General features: G+C 36.8%; 1 protein-coding gene across 1 annotated transcript in view; it reads left to right on the top strand.

Moving 5' to 3' along the window:
• Positions 1 to 14,269, top strand: part of LOC133609344 (partitioning defective 3 homolog) — a 963,929-nt gene that overhangs the window by 915,629 nt on the left and 34,031 nt on the right. Inside the window, exon 22 of the mRNA XM_061964873.2 lies at positions 9,583 to 9,703. Within this exon, the coding sequence (XP_061820857.1) occupies positions 9,583 to 9,703 (121 nt within the window). The remainder of the gene's footprint in view (positions 1 to 9,582; positions 9,704 to 14,269) is intronic.

Below are 14,269 nucleotides of genomic sequence, written 5' to 3'. Positions count from 1 at the left end.
AAGATCAACTTTTACCTTGAAAATCAATTTTTGTCTTGAAAATCTACTTTTTACCTTGAAAATCAACTTTTACCTTGAAAATCATTATTTGTCTTGAAAATCTACTTTTACCTTGAAAATCATTTTTTGTCTTGAAAATCAACTTTTTACCTGAAAATAATTTTTTGTATTGAAAATCAACTTTTTACCTGAAAATAATTTTTTGTATTGAAAATCAACTTTTACCTTGAAAATAATTTTTTGTCTTGAAAATCAACTTTTTACCTGAAAATAATTTTTTGTATTGAAAATCAACTTTTACCTTGAAAATAATTTTTTGTCTTGAAAATATTTTTTTTGTCTTGAAAATCTACTTTAACCTTGAAAATCAACTTTTACCTTGAAAATCATTATTTGTCTTGAAAATTTACTTTTACCTTGAAAATCAACTTTTACCTTGAAAATCATTTTTTGTCTTGAAAATCTACTTTTACCTTGAAAATCAACTTTTACGTTGAAAATAATTTTTTGTCTTGAAAATCTACTTTTTACCTTGAAAATAATTTTTTCTCTTGAAAATCAACTTTTTACCTGAAAATAATTTTTTGTATTGAAAATCAACTTTTACCTTGAAAATAATTTTTTGTCTTGAAAATATTTTTTTTGTCTTGAAAATCTACTTTAACCTTGAAAATCAACTTTTACCTTGAAAATCATTATTTGTCTTGAAAATTTACTTTTACCTTGAAAATCAACTTTTACCTTGAAAATCATTTTTTGTCTTGAAAATCTACTTTTACCTTGAAAATCAACTTTTACCTTGAAAATCATCATTTGTCTTGAAAATCAACTTTTACCTTGAAAATCATTTTTTGTCTTGAAAATCTACTTTTTCCCTTGAAAATATTTGTTTCTCTTGAAAATCAACTTTTTACCTTGAAAATAATTTTTTGTCTTGAAAATCAACTTTTTACCTGAAAATAATTTTTTGTATTGAAAATCAACTTTTACCTTGAAAATCATTTTTTGTCTTGAAAATCAACTTTTTACCTGAAAATAATTTTTTGTATTGAAAATCAACTTTTACCTTGAAAATCATTTTTTGTCTTGAAAATCAACTTTTTACCTGAAAATCATTTTTTGTATTGAAAATCAACTTTTTACCTGAAAATAATTTTTTGTATTGAAAATCAACTTTTACCTTGAAAATAATTTTTTGTCTTGAAAATCAACTTTTTACCTGAAAATAATTTTTTGTATTGAAAATCAACTTTTACCTTGAAAATAATTTTTTGTCTTGAAAATATTTTTTTTGTCTTGAAAATCTACTTTAACCTTGAAAATCAACTTTTACCTTGAAAATCATTATTTGTCTTGAAAATTTACTTTTACCTTGAAAATCAACTTTTACCTTGAAAATCATTTTTTGTCTTGAAAATCTACTTTTACCTTGAAAATCAACTTTTACGTTGAAAATAATTTTTTGTCTTGAAAATCTACTTTTTACCTTGAAAATAATTTTTTCTCTTGAAAATCAACTTTTTACCTGAAAATAATTTTTTGTATTGAAAATCAACTTTTACCTTGAAAATAATTTTTTGTCTTGAAAATATTTTTTTTGTCTTGAAAATCTACTTTAACCTTGAAAATCAACTTTTACCTTGAAAATCATTATTTGTCTTGAAAATTTACTTTTACCTTGAAAATCAACTTTTACCTTGAAAATCATCATTTGTCTTGAAAATCAACTTTTACCTTGAAAATCATTTTTTGTCTTGAAAATCTACTTTTTCCCTTGAAAATATTTGTTTCTCTTGAAAATCAACTTTTTACCTTGAAAATAATTTTTTCATCATTAAATCATTAAAAAACGAAACTCAGTTGACAGTAAAAAGTCGTTGGATATGACTTTAAAGCATAACCAAGCATGCATCACTATAGCTCTTGTCTCAAAGTAGGTGTACTGTCACCACCTGTCACATCACACCCTGACTTATTCTGACTTTTTTGCTGTTTTCCTGTTTGTAGTGTTTTACTTCTTCTCTTGCGCTCCTATTTTGGTGGCTGTTTCTCTTTTTTCGGTATTTTCCTGTAGCAGTTTCATGTCTTCCTTTGAGCGATATTTCCCCGCATCTACTTTGTTTTAGCAATCAAGAATATTTCAGTTGTTTTTATCCTTCTTTGTGGGGACATTGTTGATTGTCACGTCATGCTCGGATGTACATTGTGGACGACGTCTTTGCTCCACAGTAAGTCTTTGCTGTCGTCCAGCATTCTCTCGCGGGGGACTGTACCTTAGAGCGTAGGGTGAAACTGTAACTGAGTGTGCAGCCCAATACGTTTCTACGCATGAGCAAAATTGAACTCTTGTCTCTGCCTGATTCCTTCTTCTTGTCTTGTGTAAAAGATAGTCAAGGCCCAGGGGCCAGATGAAAATCAACTTTTACCTTAGCTCGATATTTTAAAGCACTCTAAATATTTTGTTGTTATTTTTTGTTAGTGTTTACAAACTCAGCAAAGTGCTAAAAAAACAACTAACCTTGTTTATATATTTAAAAAAAAAAACAGTTTAAATAGCAGCACTGAAAACAAACAACAAAACACAAAATCTAACTTCCTCAAATAGAGAATAATAATTTATTTACGTTTACCACGGATAATTAAAAAAAATGCCTTTTTTAAATATTTTGTTGTTATTTTTTTTGTTGATGTTTACAAACTCAGAAAATAATTATCTCAAAAGGGACTTCAATCAATCAATCAATGTTTACTTATATAGCCCTAAATCACCAATGTCTCAAAGGGCTGCACAAGCCACAACGGGGAGGGGAAAAACAGTATATAAATAGTAGTTTTTGATTTTGCTCAGTTATTTTGCACTAATAACTTAGTTTATGAAACAATGTAATGTAAAAAAAATATATATATTTAATGTGCAATAAATATGTTTTTTGTCATGTCTGTGTGATCATGTTTTTGTTTTGGTCATGTTCGTTTTGGGTTTTGGACTTTTTGTGCACTTTTGTTCTGTCACCATAGCAACCATTAGTTTTCACCTGTCACCGTCACGCACCTGTTTCACGTTTTGAGTCACGCACCTGCTTTCACTAATCATGGCCATAGTATTTAAGTTCATTCTTTTCAGTTTGTCGTTCTGACGACCTCACCACATTTATGCTCTGTCCATTCTTTCCATGTCCATTCTTCATGCAACTATTTTTGTCCAAGCCAAGTAAGTTTTTGTTCCATGTTTATAGTCTTTTAGGTTTCATAGTTTGTTCTCCGCCATTGTGCGCGCTTTTCGTTTATTCTTTTTTTTTTTGATAATAATAAATAAATCATGTACCTTCATTCCCGTCTCGCCCGAGCCAACTTTCCGTTAACACCCAAGACCAAGGCATGACATTTTTAATGTAATACAAGAGAATAAAAAATTCAAAAAAGTAAAAATGAAAAATAAATAATAATAAATAAAAATAAAAGACAATAAGGAATTGGTTGAAATATTGTGTTGATAAACTGTAAAATAAAATTTGGTTTTGGTATCGGCCGATCTAAAATAACGTGGCTATTGTGCGATTTCATGCCAAATGTTGTCTTGTTTCCAAAGGACTGTTCTTGTGGTGATAACAATGCGGTTGTGTTACTGCAAGCGGATGTGAACAATCTTTGTTAGGAACGAATGAAATGAGGGAAAAGATATATTAGTGGATGAAGCTCATTGATTTTCTCATGGGCAGCTCTTCACCTAACTGAAAGCATTAGCCGAGCACTTCATCGCAACAAGCACGTAAGGGAGGACTTCCTGCAGTCGTAGGAATCAAACGGAGTACAACTAATACAATCGATCTCGGTATGAAAAGGACACGAGTGCTACTCAGGCACCAAGTTAGCCCTTTATTCTGCTATTAATGGAGTTTGATTGGCAGCCCATTAGCATAGCGCTCATTCTCATCTGCAATGATTGCATCATTACTCCCAGGATCCTCTGGGCACCACATGAACAATGGTGTGGAACGGACGTACCAGTGGTAAGTGCTTGGCACGAGAACAGAATGGCAGCTCTTCAATGTGTTAAGTGTTCATTTTTACCTTCCAAAAAAACACGATATTTTGGTATTCTCTTTTTAATTCCTCTACATTACTGTTAGAATAATTATGTATAAGTTATCACACAACTCTTATGCTTAAAGGCCGTTGCTATAGTTATTATCAATTGTGCTGAAGTGGTACTTTTCTATCTGTGTAAAGGCACATAACTTGTAATCTTTCATTGCGAGTTGTTTCGCAGCAGCGGTTTGTTTCCAGACCCTGCCTGCTGACAGCCAAGGACGAACATCGAGTACCTCAACGCAGACAAAGCAGAGACAGGGCGAAATCACGAGTGTCAGCACATTTCCATTCTGAATAATCACGTATTGTGTCTACTGGAGCTGATTGCATTACCCCTCCCTTCAGAAGCAGCCTCAGTGATGTTAACTAGGGAACTCCTGAATAAATAGAGGAGCGCGGGGGACTGTACCTTAGAGCGTAGGGTGAAACTGTAACTGAGTGTGCAGCCCAATACGTTTCTACTCATGAGCAAAATTGAACTCTGTCTCTGCCTGATTCCTTCTTCTTGTCTGTTTAATAGATAGTCAAGGCCCAGGGCCCAGATGAAAATCAACTTTTACCTTGAAAATCATTTTTTGTCTTGAAAATCAACTTTTTACCTTGAAAATCATTTTTTGTTTTGAAAATCTACTTTTTACCTTGAAAGTCATTTTTCCTCTTGAAAATCAACTTTTACCTTGAAAATCATTTTTTCTCTTGAATATCAACTTTTTACCTTGAAAATCAACTTTTTACCTTGAAAATATTTTTTTTATTGAAAATCAACTTATACCTTGAAAATCAACTTTTACCTTGAAAATCAACTTTTACCTTGAAAATCATTTTTTGTCTTGAAAATCCACTTTTGACCTTGAAAATAATTTTTTGTCTTGAAAATCAACTTTTACCCTGAAAATCATTTTTTGTCTTGAAAATCAACTTTTTACCTTGAAAATCATTTTTTATCTTGAAAATCATTTTTTGTCTTGAAAATCAACTTTTTACCTTGAAAATCATTTTTTATCTTGAAAATCAACTTTTACCTTGAAAATAATTTTTTTGTCTTGAAAATCAACTTTTACCTTGAAAATAATTTTTTGTCTTGAAAATCAACTTTTACATTGAAAATCAACTTTTACCTTGAAAATCATTTTTTGTCTTGAAAATCAACTTATTACCTTGAAAATCATTTTTTGTCCTGAAAATCAACTTTTTACCCTGAAAATAATTTTTTATCTTGAAAATCAACTTTTTACCTTGAAAATCATTTTTTATCTTGAAAATCATTTTTTTGTCTTGAAAATTACCTTTTTACCTTGAAAATCATTTTTTTATCTTGAAAATCAACTTTTACCTTGAAAATAATTTTTTTCCTTGAAAATAATTTTTTTGTCTTGAAAATCAACTTTTACCTTGAAAATAATTTTTTGTCTTGAAAATCAACTTTTACATTGAAAATCAACTTTTACCTTGAAAATCATTTTTTGTCTTGAAAATCAACTTATTACCTTGAAAATCATTTTTTGTCCTGAAAATCAACTTTTTACCCTGAAAATAATTTTTTATCTTGAAAATCAACTTTTACCATGAAAATAATAGTTTTCCTTGAAAATAATTGTTTTCCTTAAAAATATTTGTTTTGTCTTGAAAATCAACTTTTACCTTGAAAATAATTGTTGTCTTGAAAATCCACTTTTGACCTTGAAAATAATTTTTTGTCTTGAAAATCAACTTTTACCTTGAAAATCAACTTTTACCTTGGAAATCATTTTTTGTCTTGAAAATCAACTTATTACCTTGAAAATCATTTTTTTGTCTTGAAAATCAACTTTTTACCTTGAAAATAATTTTTTATCTTGAAAATCAACTTTTACCTTGAAAATCATTTTTTATCTTGAAAATCATTTTTTGTCTTGAAAATCAACTTTTTACCTTGAAAATCATTTTTTATCTTGAAAATCAACTTTTACCTTGAAAATAATTTTTTTCCTTGAAAATAATTTTTTTTGTCTTGAAAATCAACTTTTACCTTGAAAATAATTTTTTGTCTTGAAAATCAACTTTTACATTGAAAATCAACTTTTACCTTGAAAATCATTTTTTGTCTTGAAAATCAACTTTTACATTGAAAATCAACTTATACCTTGAAAATCATTTTTTGTCCTGAAAATCAACTTTTTACCCTGAAAATATTTTTTTATCTTGAAAATCAACTTTTACCATGAAAATAATTGTTTTCCTTGAAAATAATTGTTTTCCTTAAAAATATTTGTTTTGTCTTGAAAATCAACTTTTACCTTGAAAATAATTGTTGTCTTGAAAATCCACTTTTGACCTTGAAAATAATTTTTTGTCTTGAAAATCAACTTTTACCTTGAAAATCATTTTTTTGTCTTGAAAATCTACTTTTTACCTTGAAAGTCATTTTTCCTCTTGAAAATCAACTTTTACCTTGAAAATCATTTTTTCTCTTGAATATCAACTTTTTACCTTGAAAATCAACTTTTTACCTTGAAAATATTTTTTTTATTGAAAATCAACTTATACCTTGAAAATCAACTTTTACCTTGAAAATCAACTTTTACCTTGAAAATCATTTTTTGTCTTGAAAATCCACTTTTGACCTTGAAAATAATTTTTTGTCTTGAAAATCAATTTTTACCCTGAAAATCATTTTTTGTCTTGAAAATCAACTTTTTACCTTGAAAATCATTTCTTATCTTGAAAATCAACTTTTACCTTGAAAATAATTTTAAAACATGTTTTCAGTTATTTCTGTCAGGTTCAATCACCAAACTATCTATTAAACAAGACAAGAAGCAAGGAATCACGTAGACACAGAGTTACATTTTGCTCATGAGGAGAAACGTATTGAGCTGCACACTCAGTTACAGTTTCACCCTACGCTCTAAGGTACAGCCCCACGCGCTCCTCTATATATTCAGGAGTTCCCTAGTTAACATCACCGAGGCTGCTTCTGAAGGAAGTGGTAATGCCAACAGCCCCAGGAGACACAATACATGATTATTCAGAATGCAAAATGCAATTTTTTTTAGTGTGTGTAACATTCTAAATAATAATGTGATGTGTGTATTAATATGATAAGGGTTATACATATGTTATTCACAGTTACAAGCCATAACTGCAATGTGGCCCTCAATGAAAACAAGTTTGAGACCCCTGATCTACATTAATGCTTTTCTCTGGCTTTGTCCCGGCTCGCTCCTCTTTCTGTTCTCTCATGCTCTTGATTAATTATTCACCTTGCCTCTACCTCCCCATCGTCACGTCCCTCCAGAGCACACATGCCTCACCTTTGCTCACATCCCTTTGCCGTGCATCAACTCCAGACTATTAAAGAGCTGCCCTAGTCATCGTTACGTGTCCTGTCGGCCGCTGCCTCTGGAGCCGCTGATTCCACTGAATCAAGAGCCATTGATTCCCTTTGACAGTCCTTTTACTGATGGAGGTGTAAATGAGGGTTTCTACTGGGACCTTCAAAGCCAACAACCTGCTGTCCAAAAGAGACATTTATCACTCCTAGTGGTGCCTGAGGAACACTTTCACGCTTAAACCAGGTTTGATCAAATAGTGTCTATGACTAGATGTGACCAATCTAAGTCCAAGACTAGATCTGACCAATCTAAGTCTAAGACTAGATCTGACCAATCTATATCTAAAACTAGAACTGACCAATCTAAGTCTAAGACTAGAACTGACCAATCAAAGTCTAAGACAAGATCTGACCAATCTAAGTCTAAGACTAGATGTGACCAATCTAAGTCTAAGACTAGATGTGACCAATCTAAGTCTAGGACTAGATCTGACCAATCTAAATCTAAGACTAGAACTGACCAATCAAAGTCTAAGACTAGCTCTGACCAATCTAAGTCTAAGACTAGATCTGACCAATCTAAGTATAAGACTAGATGTGACCAATCTAAGTCTAGGACTAGATGTGACCATACAAGTCTAAGACTAGATCTGACCAATCTAAGTCTAAGACTAGATCTGACCAATCTAAGTCTAAGACTAGATGTGACCAATCTAAGTCAAAGACTAGATGTGACCATTTAAGTCTAAGACTAGATGTGACCAATCTAAGTCTAAGACTAGATGTGACCAATCTAAGTCTAAGACTAGATGTGACCAATCTAAGTCTAAGACTAGACCTGACCAATCTAAGTCTAAGACTAGATGTGACCAATCAAAGTCTAAGACGAAATGTGACCAATCTAAGTCCAAGACTAGATGTGACCAATCTCAGTCTAAGAATAGATGTGACCAATCTAAGTCTAAGACTAGACCTGACCAATCTAAGTCTAAGACTAGATGTGACCAATCTAAGTCCAAGACTAAATCTGTCCAGTCTAAGACAAGATCTGACCAATCCAAGTCTAAGACCAGATCTTACCCAAATAAAAGTCTAAGACTAGATCTGACCAAAATAAAAGTCCAAAACGGGATCTGACCAATCCAAGTCTAAGACCAGATCTGACCCAAATAAAAGTCTAAGACCAGATCTGACCAAAGTACAATTCTAAGACGGGATCTGACCAATCTAGGTCTATGATCATGAACTGATGAAGTCTACTCAGATGAGAGACCAAATGTCTTCCAAGACAAACCAAGCATTCCAGGAATGCCCTGAGATGACCGAGTAAGCAAGTGTGTCTTTGTGTTACAAAGTCCTAAGTCCTCGGTATACTGTACCTGTCTGTGCCAGAACCACTTTGTCTAACCCTAATCATAAGATTGTGTGTCAGTCAGACAAAGGTGGGTTGACTTGATCAATTCATTTTAAACGATTTTGTGGATATATTCAACTGGACATATTCTAAGGTTCTGGCTTTAGGTCTAAGACCCAGCAGTCACTAAAGCCGTCATGACCTGATTTTTTCTCATGCTCTTGTTGTTGTTCTCCGAAATGTTGTATTTAGTTCTGTTCCTCGCGCTCTCCCTTTGTTTATGTTCTCGTTGCTGGTGGAGTTTCAGCTCACACACTGGTTTCTATTTCTTGATTAGTGTCCCCACCTGTTCCTATCATTAATCACACGTTCATTCGGCACAGGTCCGTTGTTTGCTGCTGGACACAGTTTGCGTTTGGCGTTACGCTACTACCTCTACTACCATGTTTTTTTTTGCCATTTGCTCCACATGCTGTTCTGTGTTTTGCCTCAATATTGGGTTGAAAGACTCTGTCCTTCACGGCCCTTCCGGTCCTGGGAACACTACCAACCCTAGAATGCAAGAACGCCAGCAAACTGAACTGAATTGAGCCAGACAAGGTCTAGAAATGCTCAGGGTAGAAGTGGTCGGGTGATGGAAGGCACTAATGACTGACAGATGCAGTTAGGCACGACTCAACTTCAACAGTGGCGTTCATGTGATTCCAATATTCCAAACAATAACAGACTGACTCAGTGCCAGGTGCCCATTACCTGTAAATGTGCGCCTAGACTATTTGGATAGATAACAGCTTGCTCCTCTCTCCCCCCCCCCCCCACTTAGCAATCAGACGGCTCCCAGTAACCATGACCGGATACAAAGGCTCAGAAACGAGTTCCAGCAGGCCAAGCAGGACGACGACCTGGAGGTCCACCGGCACTCGTACAGCTCGGATCAGACTTGGGTGAGTATCATCTGCTATCTGACGGCATGTATGATTTCCTTTGGACTTGAAAAAAGTCATTTACTTTAGATTGCACGAATGAAACACACTGGTCAATTCCGGTCAGTTCTTTCGGATGACATATATGTTGAGTAAAAAGGAACCCAGAGGACAGAACGGTACAATACCAGGTTTCACTGAAGCTTTAGGAGACCAGCCCTTACAACGCGACCGTAGCGAAAATACCTACTCAGTGGCCGAGTGGTTAGAGTGTCCGCCCTGAGATCGGTAGGTTGTGAGTTCAAACCCCGGCCGAGTCATACCAAAGACTATAAAAATGGGACCCATTACCTCCCTGCTTGGCACTCGGCATCAAGGGTTGGAATTGCTCCCCTCACCTCCCAGGGGATGAAAAAGGGGATGGGTCAAATGCAGAGGACAAATTTCACCACGGTACCATTGGTACTTTAACTTTAAATAGCCCCTCTCGCCCTAGAAAGGAGCACGGCTGCTTCTTCAAAACAGTTAAGGAGCTGGCCAAAACTGCTCTGCGAGCCGTTAAGACGAAGCAAAAGAGTTTACTCGCGGACATGAGATAAAAGCAAAGAGGTCACGAGAAGACACCCTACGTGGGAGAATACTAGATGCTTTAAACATGACTATGGATTCAAAAAGAACACTTAAAAATATCTCGTTCGCACAGTTCCTTGCTCTGTGGTCGATTGACAACAACGGAATTTACTTTTCATAAGTGGAATCATTCAAGAACGTTAATTCCTTCATCAATTTAAACTTGATCTATAATTCCTAACTGCTGTTCCATCCATCCATCCATCCATCTTCTTCCGCTTATCCGAGGTCAGGTCGCGGGGGCAGCAGCCTAAGTAGGGAAGCCCAGACTTCCCTCTCTCCCCAGCCACTTCGTCCAGCTCTTCTTGTGGGACCCCGAGGCGTTCCCAGGCCAGCCGGGAGACATAGTCTTCCCAACGTGTCCTGGGTCTTCCCCTCGGCCTCCTACCGGTCGGACGTGCCCTAAACACCTCCCTAGGGAGGCGTTCGGGTGGCATCCTGACCAGATGCCCGAACCACCTCATCTGGCTCCTCTCGATGTGGAGGAGCAGCGGCTTTACTTTGAGCTCCCCCCGGATGGCAGAGCTTCTCACCCTATCTCTAAGGGAGAGACCCGCCACCCGGCGGAGGAAACTCATTTCGCCCGCTTGTACCCGTGATCTTGTCCTTTCGGTCATAACCCAAAGCTCATGACCATAGGTGAGGATGGGAACGTAGATCGACCGGTAACTTCTTCACCACAACGGATCGATACAGCGTCCGCATTACTGAAGACGCCGCACCGATCCGCCTGTCGATCTCACGATCCACTCTTCCCTCACTCGTGAACAAGACTCCGAGGTACTTGAACTCCTCCACTTGGGGCAAGATCTCCTCCCCAACCCGGAGATGGCACTCCACCCTTTTCCGGGCGAGAACCATGGACTCGGAGTTGGAGGTGCTGATTCTCATCCCAGTCGCTTCACACTCGGCTGCGAACCGATCCAGTGAGAGCTGGAGATCCTGGCCAGATGAAGCCATCAGGACCACATCATCTGCAAAAAGCAGAGACCTAATCCTGCAGCCACCAAACCGGATCCCCTCAACGCCTTGACTGCGCCTAGAAATTCTGTCCATAAAGGTTATGAACAGAATCGGTGACAAAGGGCAGCCTTGGCGGAGTCCAACCCTCACTGGAAACAGGTCCGACTTACTACCGGCAATGCGGACCAAGCTCTGACACTGATCATACAGGGAGCGGACTGCCACAATCAGACAGTCCGATACCCCGTACTCTCTGAGCACTCCCCACAGGACTTCCCGAGGGACACGGTCGAATGCCTTCCTAACTGCTGTTTGACGTGAAAATGTACACATTATGTACAATTTAAAGGCATCCTACTATGCAAAAACCAACTGTTTTGTAACCGTTGGTAGCTGTCTTTGTGTATACCCGAAGATCTGTGCGCAAGTCCGCCATTACACGCCATTACCCTAACCCGCTGTTGCCATTGCGACTAAAAAGTAGCGTACAGTTCTAACGTATATACCGTATGTGAGTAGGTTCCATAGGGATGCGCTCAAAACGACAACATGGCTTTTTGTAGTAATCCAAAACAAAAATAAGTTCCTCGTCTCTATGACTTGTTGAACAGGTCATGTCTTGTCATACTTTTGTTGTTATTCTCCTAAATTCCGTGTTTACTTCTGTTCCTCGCGCTCTTCCTTTGTTTACGTTCTCGTTTTTTTAGCAGCGTTTCAGTTCACACACTGGTTTCTGTTTCCTGACTCGTGTCCCCACCTGCTGCCATCACTAATCACTCACCCTTTATATATCAGTTTCGACGGTTAGAAATGGAGTCTGTGCAGGATTGCTTGTCATAGAAAACAACTCTTTTAGCCTTGTTTGGTGTTTGCTAGTACTACTCAGTGGCTTAGTGGTTAGAGTGTTCGCCCTGAGATCGGTAGGTCGTGAGTTCAAACCCCGGCCGAGTCATACCAAAGACGATAAAAATGGGACACCTGCTTGGAACTCAGCATCAAGGGTTGGAATTGGGGGTTAAATCACCAAAAATGATTCCCGGGCGTGGCACCGCTGCTGCCCACTGCTCCCTTCACCTCCCAGGGGCTGAACAAGGGGATGTCCCAGGGGCTGAACAAGGGGATGGGTCAAATGCAGAGGACATACCAATCATTGGTACTTTAACTTTTGACTCGCATGGAACAAATTCTTCTTTGGGTTTTGTTGGTTTAGCTACCATTGTCCTCTTTGTCTATGCTAGTAGCAGACGGTTACAACTTTAAAAAAAAATACACTGTATGTATAGAAATAAATTTAAAATAAATACATAATTAAAAACAAAAAATAGTAAGAGTAATAGTAGTTATCCTAGCAATAAATAAAATACAAAATAACGGAAAAAAAAATTAAAAACTGTTTTGCGGCACGTTGTAAAAATACTATTACTAATACTAAAAAAACCAACAAAAACCTCAAACGTGGACAATAAGAGCAAACAGGTGTAAAGTAACGAAATAAAGTTGAAATATTTATGCTAAAAATACAAAGATTGTATGCAGGCTGGATTGTTTTTCTTTGGAAAAAAATATCAATATATTGTACTAGTTTGAAAAGTGAACAATACAACATCCTTTGATTTTTCTGGATGTTCATAAAATATCAAAGGCTTCTGCAGTCCGTAAGGCTCGTGTATAAAACTCAAATACAAGATTGTATTTTTGGCACATATATTCCCGTTATTAATACGGTTTATTTACAAACCTTGTTTCCTTATGACTTGGGAAATTGTGTTAGATGTAAATATAAACGGAATACAATGATTTGCAAATCATTTTCAACCCCAATTTTGCAAATAATCATTAACTTTAGAATTTGATGCCAGCAACACGTGACAAAGAAGTTGGGAAAGGTGGCAATAAATACTGATAAAGTTGAGGAATGCTCATCAAACACTTATTTGGAACATCCCACAGGTGTGCAGGCTAATTTGGGAACAGGTGGGTGCCATGATTGGGTATAAAAGTAGATTCCATGAAATGCTCAGTCATTCACAAACAAGGACGGGGCGAGGGGTCACCACTTTGTCAACAAATGCGTAAGCAAATATTTGAACAGTTTAAGAAAAACCTTTCTCAAACAGCTATTGCAAGGAATTTAGGGATTTCACCATCTACGCTCCGTAATATCATCAAAGGGTTCAGAGAATCTGGAGAAATCACTGCACGTAAGCAGCTAAGCCCGTGACCTTCCATCCCTCAGGCTGTACTGCATCAACAAGCGACATCAGTGTGTAAAGGATATCACCACATGGGCTCAGGAACACTTCAGAAACCCACTGTCAGTAACTACAGTCGGTCGCTACATCTGTAAGTGCAAGTTAAAACTCTCCTATGCAAGGCAAAACCATTTATCAACAACACCCGGAAACGCCGTCGGCTTCGCTGGGGCCTGAGCTCATCTAAGATGGACTGATACAAAGTGGAAAAAGTGTTCTGTGGTCTGACGAGTCCACATTTCAAACTGTTTTTGGAAACTGTGGACGTCATGTCCTCCGGACCAAAGACGAAAATAACCATCTGGCAAAGTGGAAAAGCCAGCATGTGTGATGGTATGGGGGGTGTATTAGTGCCCAAGACATGGGTAACTTACACATCTGTGAAGGCACCATTAATGCTGAAAGGTACATACAGGTCTTGGAGCAACATATGTTGCCATCCAAGCAACGTTGCCGTGGACGCCCCTGCTTATTTCAGCAAGACAATGCCAAGCCACGTGCTACATCAACGTGGCTTCATAGTAAAAGAGTGCGGGGTACTAGACTGGCGCATTATGAAGCCTAAAATACGACAGCGAAGACCCCCGGACTGTTGGACTGAAGCTCTACATAAAGCAAGAATGGGAAATAAGGAGGAACGCTACTTTTACTCCGCTACTTTTATCTACATGCAGCTCGCTACTCGCTACTAATTTTTATCGATCTGTTAATGCACGCTTTGTTTGTTTTGGTCTGTCAGACA

Source organism: Nerophis lumbriciformis, linkage group LG07 (assembly GCF_033978685.3).
Source record: "Nerophis lumbriciformis linkage group LG07, RoL_Nlum_v2.1, whole genome shotgun sequence".
Taxonomy (NCBI): domain Eukaryota; kingdom Metazoa; phylum Chordata; class Actinopteri; order Syngnathiformes; family Syngnathidae; genus Nerophis; species Nerophis lumbriciformis.
Note: the sequence above shows the minus strand (reverse complement) of the source record. Positions and strands in the feature narration are given on the sequence as shown.